General features: G+C 42.5%; 1 protein-coding gene across 1 annotated transcript in view; it reads right to left on the bottom strand.

The window, feature by feature from the left end:
- LOC311017806 (uncharacterized protein) overlaps positions 1-17649 on the bottom strand; it is a gene marked incomplete at its 3' end in the record, with an annotated part of 36765 nt that extends 19116 nt beyond the window's left edge. The window contains exon 1 of the mRNA XM_084016383.1: positions 16720-17649. Within this exon, the coding sequence (XP_083872509.1) occupies positions 16720-16982 (263 nt within the window). The 5' untranslated portion in view covers positions 16983-17649. The remainder of the gene's footprint in view (positions 1-16719) is intronic.
- Positions 17650-21940: the final 4291 nt, after the last annotated feature.

Here is a 21940-nt window from a genome sequence, read left to right on the forward strand (position 1 = left end):
CAAGGGTTCAGTGCTTTGATTCACGATTCACAAATACAGTACCACGTATCAGAAAGGGGACACACACACACACACACACTTTAAATTCCAGCCAGATCTTGACATTTGAACAAAAATGACATTGATATTCACTGGGTGTGTAAAAACCGGTTTCCTCTGGCAACGCAGGACTTTTTTATCAAAAGCAGAATCTCGCTTTTGAAAGCTTTCTTTTCAGGAGTCTGTGCACACTAAGTCAACTCCAACTCCCAAGGTGCATTTCAGCATCAAATCACAAAGCTTTAAATTCTGTGCGTCGCCAACGATGTGTGGAAAGTAAACATTACACTGTTGACACAATCTGCAACTTCAATTCACTTTTAGTGGGGGTGAATCTTTTATGCATGCATCAACCATGGCACCAGCTTTTTCTCCGCAGCGATGGCATGCAAAGACTCATGGGTATTGTAGTATTCAGAGCCATCTGCCAACATCAAGTGTATATTGTTGGATCAATAGACAAAATGTTTTTTGTGAAAAAGGTCTATTATGCTTTGACTTTGAACGCGTCGCACAACCGTCAAAGTCCCGCCCCCTTCTGTTCAAAGTGACTTTTTTGATTGGACGGGGTTTTTACAGTCCTGCCAAGGCCCCAGATGACATATATTTTTATTTTTTGAAGTCAGACCGTTTCATTTATTCATCGCTATCGGTATACTACGAGGATTTCAAGTACTATAACAGAAAGTGTTTCTGAATAGAATCACCTACTCAACCTTTAACACCGCTTGGATACTTTTCCATATATGGATATTTCCGATATATATTGTAGAACAGCAAGTATCTAATAAAAACATCAACCCACGTATGTTTTCATGTCACACACTTTGCTCTGCGTTCCTTTCATCGTCACTTTTTATCTGCAGGAAGGTTCCTCTTCACCCCGCAGAAATAAAACCTGCCTGTTCTGTGAACTGCGGCACTGAGGGGCAATAAAGCTGCTGCTCGGCTGCATCTGGGGGGCAAATTTATGAGCCACCTTTTTCCACTTTTCACACGGAGGAAAATATTGAGGGATTCACGGTGAAAAACAAGACTGATACACCACGAGGAACTTTATCTGCAGCGGTTCTTCTCCCAAGTTGTGTAGCGTTCAGCTGTTTCCTGTCGGGACGGCGTGAAGTATTAATGATCCTCTCCGCTGTATAATGCTGTGTCTAATTCTCTGCAGGGCTGAGTGATTTCCTCTCCCTCCCGTCTCATCACTCTTTGTTACCTCACTTGATTGTTTTTCTTTTCTCTTCACTCCTCCTGCTTCAACATCCACGTGACTACGTCTGGGATACCAGATTTAATTATTACATTAAGCCAGAAAACAAACTTGATACTGCTGCTGTTTTCATTTTCATTAGAGCGAAGAAAAGAAAAAAACAAGCCCGTTACGACGGTGGAACTCCAGGTTGAGGGTCAATATAATGCAGCGGTAGGATGAGATTCATTGACTCACATGGAGCCGTCCACATCCAATGGCAATTACCGGCGCCATCGATTGCTGTGTATACAATGCATCACTGAAAAAGAAATGACGAGAGCAGAACCATATTTCATAAGCTTTGCTGGACGTCCATCTTTGTGCTGCTGCCACCCGGAGACGGAACGAAACCTCAGAGGAGACGAGAGAAGCAGAGGTCAGCACCCTGGACAGCTCCTCACAGCTCCCACAGGAAGACCACTACTAGTACTAGTACTGCTAGTACTACTAACTACTACAACTACTAACTGATAGATCTATTAACTACTAGAACTACTACTGACTATTAGCATTAGTACTACTAGTACTAAAAGAACTACTAACTGATAGTTCTACTAACTACTAGAACTACTACTAACTATTAGCATTAGTACTACTAGTACTACTAGTGCTACTAACTGCTAGTACTACTAACTACTACAGCTACTAACTGATAGATCTATTAACTACTAGAACTACTACTGACTATTAGCATTAGTACTACTAGTACTAATATAACTACTAACTGATTGTTCTACTAACTACTAGAACTACTACTGACTATTAGCATTAGTACTACTAGTACTACAAACTACTAGAACTTCTAACTAGTAGTACGACTAACTGTTAGTACAACTAACTACCATTGCTGCCAATTACTAGTACTACTAACTACTACTACTACTACTAGTACTACTTATTGTTAGTACAACTTACTACTAGTACTACTAACTACTAGTTCTACTATACTAACTAATACTAGTGCTAATACCTACTAATACGTACTACTAGTACTACTACCTATTACTAAGTAATAGTACAACTAACTACTAGTACTACCCTACTAACTACTAGTACTGCTAGTGATAACTACTAGTACTACTAACTATTAGTACTACTGTACTTACTAATACTAGTACTACTGACTACTGGTACTACTCTACTAACTACTAGTAATACTAACTACTAGTACAGACTGCTACTAATACTAACTAACTAACTAACTAACTACTAGTACTACAAACGTCTAGTACTAAAAACTACTAGTACTACATACTTGACGTAATAAATTTGGGGAAAACAAGTTTTTTTCCTCCACACTGACAGAAGGAGTGCATCATTTCCTTCTTACCTTTCACAATAAAAGCCTTATCATATACGCAGCATGCCTGCTTACCAGGGGAACTTCAATTACAATGAATGACTTCACAGTTTGTATATATTTCCAGATCCGGGCCCAGATTATGAGTCTGAGGCGTCATCCATCGTTAGTATTGGAGCAGGTATGTGTAGTTTGGGTCTAACCTTGGAACGCTGGAGAGAAAGGAAACGGCTGTTTAGGAATGGATGGTTATGTGAGACGGACCCATCGATTAGGGATTGGATCCATTACGCTCGCAGTCTAGACGAAGCTCATTTGTGTCGCCGCGAACAAATAAATATCCACATTTTACGACCTCACGTGAGCAAAATCCATCGTCCTGACGACAAGTAAACACACCGGCTGCCGAGGTGCTTTCAGGTGCATTCCCAAAGCCTTTTCAATAATGCATGAAAATGTCAAATCCCACTGGAGGCATCGTTCCACAGGAAGTCCTTCACGAGAGCCGAGATCAGTTTCTCCGAATGACGGAGGAGCTGGAGGTAAGACCACTAGAGAGACACTGAAATATAATAATATAACACAATAACATTCGTACCGGATCACTTTACAGTTTGTCAAGAAGCAAATTCTTTATTGTGTCACAGATGGAACGCCTCTTTCTTTAAAAAAAATAAAGTCAAATAAATAAAAAACAAAGTGTCAATACATTTTTTTTTAAATATCAACATTGTGCGAGTCTGTTCCTATTTTTTCAAAAGCTTTTTAAATGTCTCAATTAAAAAAAAAAAAAAATCTGTCTTTATTTTTAAAAAATCGACTACTTCTACTTGTCTACCACGATAGCTCGTCTGCCGATTATCCCGATAACAGAGATCCATCACCGTCCCGTCAGTGATTGTGTGTTTAACTGTTACGATATACCTCCATGCCCCCCCCCCCCCCCCCCCTTCATGGCTCCAGTACAACAAGGACAGACTGTTTCCTGTTGTGAGGGAGGAAACGGACAGAGGGCACCACACCCGGCAAAAAAAAAAAAAAAAATGCTGACTGAGCGTTTATCAATCTGCCTTTTCTGCAGGAGTAAGTGCAACTGGACACGACTGCAGGAGTGCACCAGTCTGCTCGTTTAATCAGAGCTCTGCCTGCCCGGCTTCAAATCCACTTTGTACACTTTGAGGGCGCAACAATCCACAAATACAGTACCGCCAACCCCCAAAGCCGTTTTACTTCAGAGAAAGACGTACGTAATGTAATTACAAACACATTATTTGTGTAAAAATATCGAGTTGGTTTAAGAAACGGCTTCCAGCACTTCATCACATTCCCGCCATTATCACGGCAATAAAGCTGCACTAAAGGAAACGTGTGGCTGTTTCCGATCCAGAATCCAGAAGCCAATCAGAGGTCAGTCTTTCAGAGTGACTGATGTTTTCTGTGAGAATGTTTTCGTCGTTATCAGGACACGGAGACCGAACTTCCACCTAGACCTGCAGGAATCCCGTAGTGGACTACATCGAGTCCTGATCTGAACCCGCTCAGTCCGGAGTTATTCCCAAAACGTTACCCAAACATTTATCGGGTTAACTGAATATACCGTCGTTGCTCGGCAACCGTGATGGTGATGAAACGCTTCAAGCTAAGAGGAAAAAAACTACAAACTACTAGTACAAACTACTGGTACTACAAACTGTTAATACAAACTACTAGTACTACAAACCCCTACTACTACAAAATACTAGTAGAACTGTTAGTACTACAAACAGGCATTTCATATTACTAATACTACAAACAAGTAGTTCATACTACTAGTACTGCATACTACTAGTACTACAAACAGGCAGTTCATAATACTAGTACTACAAACAGGCAGTTCATACAACTAGTACAAACAGGTAGTACATACTACTAGTACAAACAGGCAGTTCATACTACTAGTACTACAAACAGGTAGTTAATACAACTAGTACAAACAGGTAGTACATACTACTAGTACTACAAACAGGCAGTTCATACAACTAGTACAAACAGGTAGTACATACTACTAGTACAAACAGGCAGTTCATACTACTAGTACTACAAACAGGTAGTACATACTACTAGTACAAACAGGTAGTACATACTACTAGTACTACAAACAGGCAGTTCATACAACTAGTACAAACAGGTAGTTCATACTACTAGTACAAACAGGTAGTTCATACTACTAGTACAAACAGGTAGTACATACTACTAGTACAAACAGGTAGTACATACTACTAGTACAAACAGGTAGTTCATACTACTAGTACAAACAGGCAGTTCATACTACTAGTACAAACAGGTAGTTCATACTACTAGTACAAACAGGTAGTTCATACTACTAGTACAAACAGGCAGTTCATACTACTAGTACAAACAGGTAGTACATACTACTAGTACAAACAGGTAGTTCATACTACTAGTACTACAAACAGGCAGTTCATACTACTAGTACTACAAACAGGCAGTTCATACTACTAGTACAAACAGGTAGTACATACTACTAGTACAAACAGGTAGTTCATACTACTAGTACTACAAACAGGCAGTTCATACTACTAGTACTACAAACAGGTAGTTCATACTACTAGTACTACAAACAGGCAGTTCATACTACTAGTACTACAAACAGGTAGTTCATACTACTAGTACAAACAGGCAGTTCATACTACTAGTACAAACAGGTAGTACATACTACTAGTACAAACAGGTAGTTCATACTACTATTACTACAAACAGGCAGTTCATACTACTAGTACAAACAGGTAGTACATACTACTAGTACAAACAGGTAGTTCATACTACTAGTACAAACAGGCAGTTCATACTACTAGTACAAACAGGTAGTACATACTACTAGTACAAACAGGTAGTTCATACTACTAGTACAAACAGGTAGTACATACTACTAGTACAAACAGGTAGTTCATACTACTAGTACAAACAGGCAGTTCATACTACTAGTACAAACAGGTAGTTCATACTACTAGTACAAACAGGTAGTTCATACTACTAGTACAAACAGGCAGTTCATACTACTAGTACAAACAGGTAGTACATACTACTAGTACAAACAGGTAGTTCATACTACTAGTACTACAAACAGGCAGTTCATACTACTAGTACTACAAACAGGCAGTTCATACTACTAGTACAAACAGGTAGTACATACTACTAGTACAAACAGGTAGTTCATACTACTAGTACTACAAACAGGCAGTTCATACTACTAGTACTACAAACAGGTAGTTCATACTACTAGTACTACAAACAGGCAGTTCATACTACTAGTACTACAAACAGGTAGTTCATACTACTAGTACAAACAGGCAGTTCATACTACTAGTACAAACAGGTAGTACATACTACTAGTACAAACAGGTAGTTCATACTACTAGTACTACAAACAGGCAGTTCATACTACTAGTACAAACAGGTAGTACATACTACTAGTACAAACAGGTAGTTCATACTACTAGTACAAACAGGCAGTTCATACTACTAGTACAAACAGGTAGTACATACTACTAGTACAAACAGGTAGTTCATACTACTAGTACTACAAACAGGTAGTACATACTACTAGTACAAACGGGTAGTTCATACTACTAGTACAAACAGGCAGTTCATACTACTAGTACAAACAGGTAGTACATACTACTAGTACAAACAGGTAGTGCATACTAATAGTACAAACAGGTAGTACATACTACTAGTACAAACAGGTAGTTCATACTACTAGTACAAACAGGCAGTTCATACTACTAGTACAAACAGGTAGTTCATACTACTAGTACAAACAGGTAGTTCATACTACTAGTACAAACAGGTAGTACATACTACTAGTACTACAAACAGGCAGTTCATACTACTAGTACTACAAACAGGCAGTTCATACTACTAGTACAAACAGGTAGTACATACTACTAGTACAAACAGGCAGTTCATACTACTAGTACAAACAGGCAGTTCATACTACTAGTACAAACAGGTAGTTCATACTACTAGTACTACAAACAGGCAGTTCATACTACTAGTACTACAAACAGGCAGTTCATACTACTAGTACTACAAACAGGTAGTTCATACTACTAGTACTACAAACAGGTAGTTCATACAACTAGTACAAACAGGTAGTTCATACTACTAGTACTACAAACAGGTAGTTCATACTACTAGTACAAACAGGTAGTTCATACTACTAGTACAAACAGGTAGTTCATACAACTAGTACAAACAGGTAGTTCATACTACTAGTACTACAAACAGGTAGTTCATACTACTAGTACTACAAACAGGCAGTTCATACTCTTCGACCTCTTTGAAAGACATCTCTTCTGCTCTCGGCTGCTTTCATGTGATGCAATAATACAATATCAGTCGTCGGTATTTCATACGATTTGGAAAAAGAAAAATCCAATATTCTGATTTCAAATCGTCTCAGATCCTCGACAGACCCGTTTGTTAAGAGTCGGACGCTTGGAAAAAAAAGCACAAACCCCTGACTGAGATATGAGAGCTACATTCCTGAACATATTGCTCGGATTTATAGATCGGCCCTCCGAATCTCCGAGGTCACGGAGAACACAAGCGGACAAAACACACGGGTTAGAGTCCAACACCTGCAAGCGGAAGCAACAGAACCTGTGAGTCTCTACACTCGGCTAACCGAAGGTTCGACTACGTCGTCTTTAGAAACCACGCAAAGACTCCGAACTTCGTCCTGCAGAAGACTCACCTCAAATACTCCGACAGCTGTTTAAAGTCCCAGTTGGCAACATTTTTTTGATCATATTCACTGAAGCCGACACTACGCTCCGATAGAACAACATAAATCATCCGGTTTTAGAAAAAAAGCGCGCCTCTACGTGCACGTAGAGCCTGTTGTTTGTTTTGCAAACAAATCGACAGCGCCCGGATCATCCTGTCCAATCAGCACGCAGGGCTGTGTTCGTGCACACACAGAGCCCCTCCCCCCTCGGGTCGTACCACTATCACAGGGGGGAGGCGGAGGGAAGTAGCAACAAGCTTCCAATTCCTGGTTAAAAACCCAAATGAGGAGGTCCAAAACAACCAAGGAGAAGAAAACACCGGTGGAAAAGAAGGAAAAAAAGAAAGATGGCGACGGTGTCCGTGATAAAACCAGAGTCAACATCGGACCCGCGTTTCAAAGGTGGCGTGATCTAAGGGATTTCAAAGGGCACGGAGTCGAGGGGGAGGAGCTCAGTGGTTGAGGGGGAGGAGCTAGGTGGTCGAGGGGGAGGCGCTCGGTGGTCGTGGGGGAGGAGCCTGAGAGTTGTAAACATTCAAAATCTGACAGAGTGCCCTCCATCCGCCAGACTTGCCGACTGGGACATTTACACCCTGATGACAGAAGGAGCTTCTCATCTGCTTTTAGCTGTTGACTCAGCCTCCGACTCATTCATGACACACACACACAAGCACACAAGCGCACACACACGCACGCACGCACACACACACACACACACACACACACACACACACACACACACACACACACACACACACACACACACACACACACACACACACACACACACACACACACACACACACACACACACACACACACACAGCCTGTCAAACAGCTCTCTACAGGTACGCGGCAGCAAATTGCCTTCGATTCGGCCGCTGCGTCAGCGGCTTTTGACAGCCGCGTGGCAGATAATTGGTTCAACTGTGAAGAAATAAAGAAGGAAGATGCGATGCGTACTTCGGCCCCTGTGGCCCCAACGACCCCCCCCCCCGAACTCCCTGCTTTAGTGTCGATCACAGGTTACGATAAAAGAGAGTTCGATTTTTCTCACAAACTGAAAAAAGCAGGTAATGAAGAACATTTTAGGGAGTGTTATGTTTTCATTCTGTCCTGATTAAATTATAATAAGTGATAGAATTATACTGCAGCAAACGTAATGAGGAAATTTAGAAGAATATTTTAATGAGCTTGTCTTTTAATTGGCTGATTAAAAGCATAGAAAGTAAAAAGTTCACGTTCTTGCCCAGAGAAGATGAACCGGGTTCTTCAGTTCTTACGATACAGGATTTCATCGCAGATCGCAATAAAAACAGAAAAACACTCCAGGGGTTTCCTCTATGTACATTTTGCCGCTACTGTGTTGTAATGATAGATTTTACAGTTTAAAAGAACCTTCACCATCAACGTTAGTCATTATTGATATTCATGGTCCACTAATTATAGCTATATGGTGAAATAAAGAAATAATGGTCCAGTGTGTCGGCCGCGGGGGAATTTCCTTTAACGGGAAAATCGTAAAATACTAATACTAAAGCTAATCTACACTGTGTTCAATTTTAAGTGTTTTTTATTCTTCTTTTCTTTGGAAGCAAGCAAGTTAAATACTGCTTTTGACTTCAACCGTAAATAGAGCTAATTAAAGCTGATTTCAATCAATTTAGAATCGAAATTGCAATTTCTAATTATGATGCGTTATCACCACAGGAGTGTGTCTGTGACCGAGGGCAGATAAAACACTCCTAAAAACACACTAGTAAAAACTCCACATGGTGCCTTTAAGTCTCATTTCCATGCTAATCAGATACAACTTTTTATAAAATGTAAGACGTTTTAAAAGTAAAATGAGTTCCATATTGTAGGTTTCAAAGCTGGGTAAGATAAAACACCTGGTACCAAATTGCAAATATTCATATAAAACGGTAAATGAGTACCTTGTTTCATGAAAGTGCAACATGTGAAAGCATCAAACAAAAAAGAAAAGAAGCCGAGCCCGTGAAAGATTTACGTGGACGGTTGTGATGTCACAAATAAACAACACAAAGACCGTGTCACATTTCAGCTGACAGCTAGTTATCATGGATCCAAGCTGTTGCCTGGCAACGCATTTTCCCGCCTTTTAGCGCAGCGTTTCAGGCCGAGGATGAGTTCAGGTACAATCAGACGGACCAATTTTTTTTGTTTTTGTTTTGAGCATTAAATCATGTAAACATGTTCTAGTAGGATAACAAGTATGGACCTGGACAACGAGCCGGACCGTCCGACCTCCTCAGAGTCCGACCCCCTCAGAGCGGCCTTCACCGCCAACGCCATCACATAGAGGTAATGGCGCTCGTTAAAGTCATCATCATCCTTTTTCACACACGGGACGACCAGCGACATCAAAGGACACAAAGCAACCTTAACGCCGTCTTAATGGGGTCTGATCCGAGGGCCGGGGGGGTCAGTGGGGGTCCGGCTCTCCTCCGGCACCGCCGAGCTGCGAGGAGGGACGGTCCATTACAGACGGCCTGCAGCCGATTCTCAAGTTGCAAATTATCTTTGGCCATCATCGAGATTTATAGGTGAGTCTGAATGCAAATCATCACCGTGTGGACATTAATCCAGCGGGGGGATTTCATTAGGGGGGGGGTCCACGTGCTCGTAAATCCACTCTGGCACACTGATTGTTCAGCAGATCGCGGGCTGAATGAGTGGACGCCGCCAGCTTTCTCCATCAGGCTATTATTTTCTCCCGAAAACACACGCTAAAAGCATCACACTGAACTGTTCATGAACTCGCCAAACTCCCGTTGCCGGGGGAACACCGGCCGAGCAAGACGACGACGGAAACCAAAACTCTCAAACCGGCAACGCCGACTTTCAGAGGGTAAATTCAGTAGAAGCCACAATCGACAAACCTAAAAAAGGACCTTTATCAAATACTTCAGTATCTATTGATTAAATCCTCTGAACCATTAACTCCGCTGGCTTCGTTCCAAACTCATCAGAGTTGGACTCGGCAACATCAATGTTAACACGGATCGATGGGCGAGTCGCATCCACACGAATGAGAACTGAAAAATGGAAATCACGTGAGCAATTTGTAAAACAACATGTAACGTTTAATTCGCAGGAATCTACATCAATTCTAAAAAAATACATTCATTTTTTTTTTTTTTTTTTTTTAAACCATTACTAAACTCTTAAGCAGGGCTTCAACTAATAATCAAATTTTGAATTTTTTCCGATGTGTTAAATGTCAGAAATAGTACAATACAAGCCCAAGTTGACATCATCACATTTGCTGTTGTGTCCAAACAGTCCAAAAGCAAAATATATGAATTTACTATAATTTAAGATGTCTGAAAGCAACAAATCCTCACATTTGAGCAGCTGGAATCATCATGTTCTTCATTTTATTGCAAAAATAAATATTTTTAAGAATAGTTCAACTGATCAACCGGCTATTTCAGCTCTACTTTAAAGCTTTAAAGTTCAAACAATGAAATCGAACGTTTGTTCAGGATGCGATAACCCATCCTCAAGATTTACTAACCTAAAAACAAAAATGCTATTTTGATGCCAGTGTAAAAAAAAAAAGGCGTCAGATGGGATCTCTGCTACAACGAAACACATGTTCGAACACTCATCTTCCATCACAAAACTCATGTTTGCATAATCCTGCAGCTGCTCCCACTCCTCACAACATTTAATCTCTCGAGCATCAAAGCAATTACGCAGCACAAACATGGATACACTGTATCCACTTGTGGATTATCTTCTTTTTTTTTTTTTGACCTTCTGGCGCACATCCGGCTCCAGATCTGGCAACGAATCGGCGACTGGAGAGCTTCGCTCGAGAGTCGGAGTTAGCTAATGATTCGTCCCGTTCATTCATCAATATTTGATGACTCCAGATTACTTATGCGTCTTCGCCGACTGGAGTTCGTGCTGAATTTAAATGACACATACTCTTGGCTCTTATCGACCCAATCCAGAGACGACTCTCCTCCGAATCCAATCTAAACCTGGCAACACCTGCAATGTTCCAGCAAAACAATGAACATCCAGCCCGTCTGTATGTTTGAATATTTAGGAAAGCAAAGAAGGAGGGCAGGAAATGACACATCAGCTGTCGTTAGCGTCTCTCTCCGGTGATCACATCAGCAGCGTCTCCACCCAAATGTTTTATTTTATTTTACCGTCGTCTGGCTATCTGGGCCCGGGACTGAGTCTGAATGCTAAATGTGGACCGGCAGATGCATCACCCAGCAGCCAGATAAGAGGCTGATGCTGTTCCACTCCGAACCCCCCCAGAGGACAGGTTCAGATCACGGTGGATCCACTCTTCATTAAACCAGCCGGACTCCTCCTGCATCCCAGAGTCCACTTTTTTTTCTTTTTTTCTTGTTATTTCACTTTAGAGCAGAGAAACTCAACCTGGGGTCTGGGACCCCGAAATTATTTGATCCCAAACTTTTTTTCTTCCAAAAAAGTAAATATGTCCAAAAATACACCTTAACATGAATACGACCTATATTAAGCAAATATAAATCTTCCTGTTTGTTTAATATTATGATGAGAAATTCTGATAAAATAGAATTAAATTGTGAATCTGTCAACAATTATTATTGGAATACTGCACTACACATTATTATTATTGGCCCACTTTAATAAGGAACACAAGTTTATATAATATGTAATAGGGGTCCCTCCACCAGGTCTCTATAAGCTTGGGGGTCCTTGGCCTGAAAACGTTGACCACCTCTGATTTAGAGTGTATATCGCGTTTGCCGCCCAGAAACACCAGATGTTCATGTGCTCCAACCTCTTTAAATCACTGGGATTTAACTGCTCGTGAAAAGCCATTTATCACCAAGAACTTGCAACCCACTCTTGTATCGCTTGTCATTTAATTCCTAAGTGAACACGAGGGACACAAGTACACTTAAAAACAAAGACCATAAGGAGAGGGAAAGTGCATGTGGTCAGCATCCGGCGGACTAAAACGGAAAAAAAGGGCTGACGAGGCGGGCGAGTCGGGAGCCGTGACAAGCGTGAAAACTGATACGTGTGTGAGTGTTAATACTTGACCAACCGTCTTTACTTAAAGTCACGCTTTCACTTTTAACTGCCGATAGAGTGTTTAAGGGGATTTCTGGCTTTTGTGATTCACAGAAACCGAATCCATCGGAAAGGGGAAGCTTCTACTGCTGATTCTGCTCAATCAGCACCTGGGGGGGCAATTAACCAGGTGGATAAGTTTATGGATCCACAACGGGGGGGGGTGGTCGGTGCACACGGAGGTGATTTCCGATACCCAGCGTAGGAGTCGGGCGATCCGAGGCCGTTCTAGAGAACCGCAAAGGAAATCTGTTGACTTGGCACCACAGGTTCCTCTACCAGTGGTGCATCACATTTCCTGCTCTCTGCATTTTGTTTCTAAAAAAAAGGAAATGTACAAACAGGGAGGGGGGGTAAAGCCTTCCATTTACAGACGGCCCAAGATAGCAGCGAGCAACCGAATGCATCATTCAGCAGAAGAAGCTCTTTATCTGCCACTTGTTAGGGAACAGAATGTTACACACCGTGTTCTCTTCTTCTTCTGTTCCTTTTCAAGATCACTTAGTGATGACGTCATGAGCCGACTGAGAACTGATAGCTGACATATCTAACAAACAATACACTCTGTGTTCAAGATGACTGATTATAGGGCAAAATGATAATATCCATGTTGAGATTGTGATTATCCATCACGTATTAGGGACGATGTAGGATTTTATCTCAGATCACGATAAAATAGGTTGATCGTGGATTTCTATTATCAGGATAATCGTAAATATCGTCAAGAGTGACTTGAATGAAAAAACAGAACCTGATTTATGAAATATATTATCCTAATTTATGCAGGACGTGCCTATGATTTATGATCATCTTATTTAAGATTGTTTTTTACAACAACAACAACAAAAAGATGCGTTATCTGTGACACAATACAAATACTTGTTTCTTAACAAAAATTAAAGTGAAACCAGCATATTTTAAAAGTTTGCAGCATATTTTGATGATAATATCTCAAACTGCTATTATTTTGCCCGGGATAATCGCCCCACGCTAAATCTCAATAACTGAAATATATACATAGATATGAATATTATAAATGGTTATTTATTAATAAAATAAGTCAATCATTCACCAGCAACTTCAAATCTTCAAAATCAAGAGGAATTTCAGCTCAAGTGTAATCCTTTTAAAATGCAACGACAAAAAAACTAAAAAATGAATCTTCCAGAATAAAATGTATGTAGTACATAAACATAGAATTGAGTACATCCCTGCTAATTCCTGTGATACAAATAAACAGCTGACAAGGCAAGCAAAGAGCGATCGAAGATTCAAACAGATGTTTCTATTGTTTTAAAATCCCTGAATTCCCTTGAGGACCATGTAGGATGGATCGCAAACACAAGCAGCACAAGGACTGCATAAAGCGGGGTCACCTGAGGCTATAAGCAATGTGCTAAGAAAAATAAAATGCATGATTAAACCTTACTGCATCATCCTCTCCGCATAAACCCCCCCTTGTTTATTTATTTTCCCCTCTAATAAAAAGTGTAACAGCACCAGCTCCTCAGCTGGAGGTTTCAGACCCGACTGGGTTCTTGCCGTCAAATCCTCCCACGAGCTTCAGCAAAAGTATAAAGCCAACCTGAGGTGGTGATCGCAATCTTAAAAAATAAAAATCATAAGAGGATTTATCCGAGTTCCGAGGAATTAAAAGTGAAGTAAGCCGATGTAGTAAACAGGACACTCGTTGATACAACATCATATTACGAGATTTACTGTTTTGGGAAATATTCGCGTTCTTGCCTTGAGTTAGAGATGAGAAGGTCGATGTCATGTGTCTTTGGTAAATATGGATCTAGAGCCAGGTGACAGTTAGCTTAGCATGAGGGCGCAGTAGAAAGTCTTGTCTTTCACGCTTTGGATTTTTTCCGCAAATTAAACAAAACAAGACGCGTTAAGTTTAGTGAGGTTTAAAGGTTCCGTTACGCAGACGGAGCCAGGCTAGCCGTTTCCCCCTGTTTTTATGCTAAGCTAAGGTAACTCTCCCTCTTAGACTGGTTTTACACGGTGAAACTTTCACGCAACTGGTTGCTTGAAACTAAGTTGCCATTGAGTTGCCTGGTGTAAAAGCCCTCTGCAACGCACTTGAACCTTTTCTCAAACTCTCAAGGTCAGAGGTTACTGTTGCAGCCGACGGCAGTTAAGTTAGCAAGTTTAACTAGCTAGCTTAAGTTAGCTAGTTTAACTAGATAATTAACAAGTTAGCTAGTTGAACTAGCTAACTAGTTAGGTTAGCTAGTTCAACGAACTAGTTGAACTAGATATCTAGCCAAATTAACAAGTTAGCTAATTGTCTAACTAGTTAGGTTAGCTGGTTCAATGAGCTAGTTGAACTAGATATCTAGCCAAATTAACAAGTTAGCTAGTTGAACTATCTAACTTGTTAGGTTAGCTAGTTCAACGAAAGTTGAACTAGATATCTAGCCAAATTAACAAGTTAGCTAATTGTCTAACTAGTTAGGTTAGCTGGTTCAATGAGCTAGTTGAACTAGATATCTAGTCAAATTAACTAGTTAGCTAGTTGAACTAGATATCTAGCCAAATTAACAAGTTAGCTAGTTGAACTAGCTAACTAGTTAGGTTAGCTAGTTCAACGAGCTAGTTGAACTTGATATCTAGTCAAATTAACTAGTTAGCTAGTTGAACTAGCTAGCTAGTAAAGTTAACTACGCCGTGAGCCACAGCAGTGCTTTGGGCTAAATTGCTACTACGCTCAAAATAATGTGATGCTAAGATTCTGTCCTTCAGTGGGTCACGTCAACCACGTTCAGCATCTTAGTTTAGCTTGTTAGCACGCGCCGACATAATATGCTAATTGGCGACACAAGGTAGCCTACAGGTGAGTCTGATGGGAAGGTCATTAGTTCGGGTTAAAGGTCACCGGAGATGTCTTCCAGCAGCTGCTCAGACGTCCCTCCGTATGTATGATTAGAAGTGGACCCCCCCGGCCTGAATTCCTGGTAAACCCCCCAGGAGAACCAGACATAAGGCAGAAACACACACACACGCTATTTAAATACCATTTTCTTCATGCTAAAATGACCTTTTGCAGATCTTTCAATCAGTCTTGCTTCAGCCCGCTCCTCCTTCAAATAGCTCACTGCACTCAAATGACATTTTTTAAATCCTGCATCCCTCCATAAACCCCACTTTTACAATTATTAACAGCTGTCATATTTCATCAGGTACTCCGGTAATCAGAGGCTGCTCTCTAAACTGCCGTCCACCGGAGCCAGGCTGATGGTGTTCACTCGCTGTGATCGGATAGAACCAGCCATTAAAAAAAAAAATCCTCTCCCCACCAGAAAGACATTTCTAAAAAAAAAAAAAAAAAGCAAAGAGCGATAAAAAGGTCAGTGTTACAGAACGTCCTAATCTCATGAGTCTGGTTTTTATCAGCCAGCAAAGACATACAGTCCATGACTCATCAGTATTGATTTGCTGCCACTGACACCATGACACCAACATGCCCCCCCCCCTCCCCCGACACAAAGGTCGAGCACCATCACATGAATCTGACGACTGTTTAAAGCCCAGTTCAATGTCAGAGATACAACCAACGAGGGGGGGCTACCACTCCTGCTCCACTGGATCTGCCCCCCTCTGCTCCACCTGGGGGCTTTAACCTGCCAGGGGCCAGGGGCCAGCCCCCCCCTACAAGATGTGCATAATGGATCCAACCAAAGAATATATATGCCCCCTTTCCTTTCCCAGCAGGTTTGAGCTGTTGCATTCCCATATATCACAGATTGATGTGTCCATCCACGCACATGAAATCATCTTTATATGACCGCCGAGGGCTACGGTTCACAATCCAGCTGAAATTACAGGACTTGACAAGAATCTATGATACAAGGTGACAAAGCAGAATGATCTCAAACTATATAAAAGTCAAATTTAATGAATCATTTGGTTTTTTTTAAAAGGCAATGTTGCTGAATAATATTAAATACATGATGACAGGTGGGTGAGACACTCAGATTAGATATTTAACAATACGTTTGTCCATCATCTATTATGGTGATGCTGGGAACATCATCTGCATCATAAAAGCTCTGCACTGTCCAAATATTCCCATTTTCTATCATTTTCCACCAGCAAACAGCAGCAAAAGGAAAATAATCTGATGCCAAAGTTGATTTAGGAATCAAACCAATGCATTTATGAAAACTTTAAACATCAATGAGATGTAGTTAGACAGTGTGTGACTTGGCTGGCTCTTACTTTTCCTGGGTGACGTGCTCCCGGATGGCCCCCAGCAGCGTGCCCGGGCTGTTGGCGCCCTGCAGCAGCCTGCAGGTCGCCAGGTGCCGCTGGTACTTCTCCTTCAGGCGGGCGTTCTCCGCGCACAGGTCGGACACTTGCTGCTCCAGCTCCTCGATGCGTCCCCGCTGCCGCTCCAGCAGCTCCTGCTGGGTCTCGATGATCCGGTTCAGCTCCTTCAGGTATTCCACGGCCCTGGTGGGGTTCTCGCTCGGGCTTTCCATGTCGCCCCCCCACCCCAAACCCACACCACCTCCCCTCCTTCCCCTCCTGGTTGTAGACGCGGAAGCCGCGGAGGGAGAGATGTTTTTTCCCGTAGTCCGAGTTTAAACGCAACAATTCAGGAAACTGCGTCTTTTACGTCTCGCCATTGTTTTTAAGTCGGAGAGGAAGATGAAAGAAAAAAGTCCCGCTGCACACGCGCACACACACACACACACACACGCGCGCGCGCGCGGATAACGCTGCTTCCAAAAAAAATGTCAGCAGGCGTAAAAATGACCCATCAACCAAACGTGCCAGACCACAGTGTAGCGGACCGTAGTGGACTCCGTGGACTCCGCCTGCCCCCCCAGCTTGTTGGCGGCGCAGTGTGACATGTCCACCTCCCAGCTCCACGCTGCTGCCGCTGCTGCCGCGGCTCCCGTGACTTTTTTTTTTTTTTTTTTTCGTAAACAGAGACTGCTGCTGGCTGAGTGGGCGGGGCTTCTCCAAGTTTTATGAATCCGCAGGTCGCGGCGCCGCCGGGACGCGTCTCCGTTTTCTGTATGGGAGGCGGAAAGGACAACACTTATCGTCGCGTCAGTTCAGGCGTTCGGCGCGCGCGCGCGCGTTCCATATTCTGGCGTGCGCACGTGCATGCAGTAGTCCCACTCTTGTTGGCGGATTGCAACTTTGTTGCGTTGTAGTCCGCCGGAGCTCAGCAGTCTGCTGTGCGTGCGTGTGTGTGTGTGTGTGTGTGTGTGTGTGTGTGTGTGTGTGTGTGTGTGTGTGTTGACATGATGTTTTGTTAATGTTTGAAAAAAAAAATAAGTATTTATGGTTGTGGCACATGTGCACGCGCATGGGTGTTCACCATGGGTGCACGAGAGAGCAAACGCTGCAGTGATGTAAAGAGGCTGATGCTGGAGTTTCATTGGAGGAGGTGGTGGTGGTGGTGGAGGGGGGGGGGGGGGATTTGACAGCTGATAATTAAGAGGATATTTGACATTTTGAAAAATAATTAAACTGGAACGTTTTTAAAGTTCATGCAGAAAACCTGTTTGACATTTTTTTGCAGGATATTACAGACATCTGTGTAGGAACTGAAAGATGAGCCACGATCGCAACCAGATGGTTCCCGTTTTAATATTCATCACAATGAATTGAGTTCATACAGTCATTTAGAAGGGTCTCAAAATGTAATTAATAAATTATAAGGGACTCACCGCTTTAATAATGTTGGTTTGATTTGCTGTGGAGGGTCACATGACCAGAGTTTAGGGCACAACTGTGGCATTATGGGTAAGAAGCGACACACATAGAGGAAATGCATGTCACCTTATGGAATTATTTTATATATGAATGTGTGCAACGTTTGTTGACGTGCCTTTTTAGTTGATTTATTCACATTTTCTTTATGCTGAAGTGTTTTTTAGCCACCGATGCGAGCTTAGAGTTTTATATTCTGAAAGCTTTTCTATCTTTTGTTTTGTTTTGTTTCCACAGAGTCATCTGACAAAATGAGTGAGAGAAAACAAAACGTCTCCAGACATCTGTGTGATGTATGACGGGTCATTGTGCTGACAACCACAGCGACAAAAACATTTACACGTCTACTTTCCTTTTCCCAAAGCTGCGTTTAGATTGTGTGTGTGTGTGTGTGTGTGTGTGTGTGTGTGTGTGTCTGTGTGTGTGTGTGTGTGTGTGTGTGTGTGAACCCTTCTGCCCATGAAATTGAGGGCTTTTTGCCTTTATGGCTTCTCGGCTGCACTCGGACGACTCCAGATAGCTCGTCTCAACGTGGAGCTGCATAACTGGTGACGGTGGGAAGCAGTGGAGTCCAGATGGAGTACATTAACTTTTTCTCCTTTTTTTTCTCCTCTCCTCCTCCTCCCTCTCTTCTTCGTCGCTTCCTAATCCTCGTGGCAGGAGGTCACGGACGGCCTCGACCACGCCACCCAGGAGGATGTACGGTGATGCATGTCCGCCCACGGAGGCTGCTCGGGAACCGTCGTCATCGTGTGTCTTCTTCAACACAACGCGAGGTGGGAGGAGATCATCCGTGGACCCAGAAGGCCGAGCATCCTCATCCAGGTGTCCTGCAGCGAGCTGCTGAATCCCTTCCTGCTGTTCCTCACCTGACCTTGTGTCTGAAAGACAAGGAGATGATGTACAGCTCAATAAAAAAGAATCAGATTTGCATCTAAATCTCCAATTTTCAGATTTTCTAGCATGCCGGCTCCATCAGTCCCAGCACTTGGGAATTCTGGGAGAATTCATGACATGTAGATGAGGAATGCCAGGAATTAATTCTGCTCATCATTATTATTTTTTTGCTCCTGGTTCCCTCCTTTCTTCTTCCGTTGGCGGACCGGGCAGGTGCCGATGCCAACCGGAGAGATTTATTCGGTGAAATTGCTCATATATTTTGCACCGAGGTGAAAACCCCCACTCGGAAATGCTCTTACTGCAGCTCTGATGGAAAGGAAAAGCCCCCCCCTCCCTCCCCCACCACAATCATTTATCCAGCAGAGTGGAAAGCTTTTTTAATTTTTTTAATTTGCAGGGAATGCCAAATACTCTGCTGGAACCAGCAATCACTCGATATAGACGTTTTTGCATTTGATGGATCCCACCTGGCACACATGAGAGAACTCCCCGGGGAGCGAGCTGACTTTTCTGATATTGCTGTGATTCATGATTAACTTCATGAAAAATAACCAAAGAAGCTGGTTTCCTCCTGCAACAAATAGAAACGTCAGGAATATGGATCCTGAGCTTGACTGGGTTTGCATTGACTTCTGTGTCATTTGTCATACGAGTCCTGCAACATGAGCTGCCAGAGGATCCACTAAACCCAGTTCATCCAGGGATTTCAAGAAGTTTACCATCTGTGACATAATTTGCAATTATAGAAATGAAAAAAAGCTCATATCTACAGTTGGGCCCCGTTCGCACCAATAAAACCAGCATAATGTGTTTTTAATACTCTGAAACGCAGCAGTAAGTTGAGGCACTTTAAACTGGTGAGTGTAAAAGATCTAGATTTATAAGGACTGTTCCAGTCTTGCTGCTCTTCATTTAGCAAAAGTATTTTTTCCAAGTTTTTAGATTAAACGGCTGAATGGATTCTTTTTAATTCAAATCGTAGACCATAGCTTTAAACCAGAAAAACTAAATTGCATCAAAGAATTTAACATTTTCACAAGTTCCCTTGCTGTTGAACTAATAAAGGGAAATAGAAGTATATGTAGAATACTATTAAACTAGAAGCCTATAGGACCAGTGGCCTCACAGGTCATAATCATATTTATGCGCCGCCCCCTCCCCCCAATAAAAAAAACCCCAGCCACCTCTCCTTCTCCTCCTTCTCCTCCTCCTCCTCCTCCTCCTCCTCCCAGACAGAGATAGCTTTCCAGGAGGACCTCCTCACTCCATCCGGGGGGAGCAGCCTCACCATTCCTGTCAGGTCTCTGATCCCCGTCCGCTGACAAGCACAGTAAGCCATCTGGAACAGTGGCGCTTTCCCCCTTCTCCCAGAATGCAGCGGGATTGGGGGCTGACAGGTGGGGTTTATGCAACCCTCGTGTGCCTTAATGGAGAGAATAAATTGCGTGTCATTTTAGCTCAACACGGATGACTGCGTTGATGAGCTGTAGATACACGTTTTCAAACCCACAACTGCACCGTCGCTTAATGGGAGTCATTTTTAAACTACTTTTGGATTTTTCTGCCAGCAGTAAAAAAAAAGAAAAAGAAGCTCTACAGCCAATCAGTGTCTCCTCACACAACACAGCAGTAATCATGCATTCCCTTCCCGAGCCGAGCAGCATAAGAATGCCCTTGAGCCCCCCTCCCTTCCCGAGCATTAACAGCTCCCAGCCCCGGCCTGTCTGACACGGCCTCTGAGCAAACGCTGCCGCTGCTGCACCCGGGGTTGTTTCCATCACATGCAGCATCGTGGGTTTAGTCGGTGAACATCGCTCACTGGCCTCTGTGTTCAGTAATAACACTAGTTTAAGGAGCAGCAGCTACTGTGATCATTAAAATCATTGCTTTTTGAAGCCAAAATGTCCAGTTCCAGCTTCTTAATGTGCAGATATATCACTTTTAAATGGGTCTAAAGGTTTTACATGGACAAAAGAAGCATTTTGAAAACATTTTTCACCTGCATATCAATGAAAATAAGCCTTATTGTGCAGCCTTGAACTCAAACAGAGCCTAAGAATGACTAAAAAGTGTACAAACGCACAAAAAACCCAGTCAGATGGTGGCAGCTTGTTAAATGTGCCACACACACACGCCATAACTCATGTTCTGCTGCTGCTGGACATGTAATTCTGTGGTCCGGCTTCTAGTCTGAGCTTGTGTAGCATTTGCTGACATGCAGGCGGCTGCTGGGGGGGCATACCAAATCAGCTAAGGGGGACGGAGGAATCCACCGCGGCGGGTCCAGAGCAGCGTCACGGGGCAGATGGGAGATGTTTGATCAGATGTCACGGACCTCGGGGAGACAACGAGACAAACACGCTCCCCGTCTGTGTGGGGAGTGGACAGGCTTTTGGAACAAATTGGAATTCAGCCTTTGATAATACACACAAATCCTCCATTTCTGTAAATGGTACTATAAATACTTCCCTTGTGTTCCTCATTTAAATACTTTTCAGATTGTTTAAATAATCCTGTTATTTCTCCACATGCTAAAACTATTAAGGAATGACAAACATTTCTGATAAAAACAAATAGGAAAAGAGGGATTAATGTCGACAAACCAGCAACAGGGAGGAAACCCGAAGACCAGATAAATGAAACGGCGCCGATGCAGAAAATGAATTCACAGAGACGTCGGTGCAGAGAAGCTGCAGCTTCTCGTTCAGACTGGATCTGAATTCTAGTTCCTCAGACAAGATGATGATTCTCTATTAAAGATGCACCAAGATACTCATGATGTACCTGATGAACAATCACAGGGCCGAAAACG

Source organism: Eutrigla gurnardus (assembly GCF_963514095.1).
Source record: "Eutrigla gurnardus genome assembly, chromosome: 8".
In the NCBI taxonomy this organism is placed as follows: domain Eukaryota; kingdom Metazoa; phylum Chordata; class Actinopteri; order Perciformes; family Triglidae; genus Eutrigla; species Eutrigla gurnardus.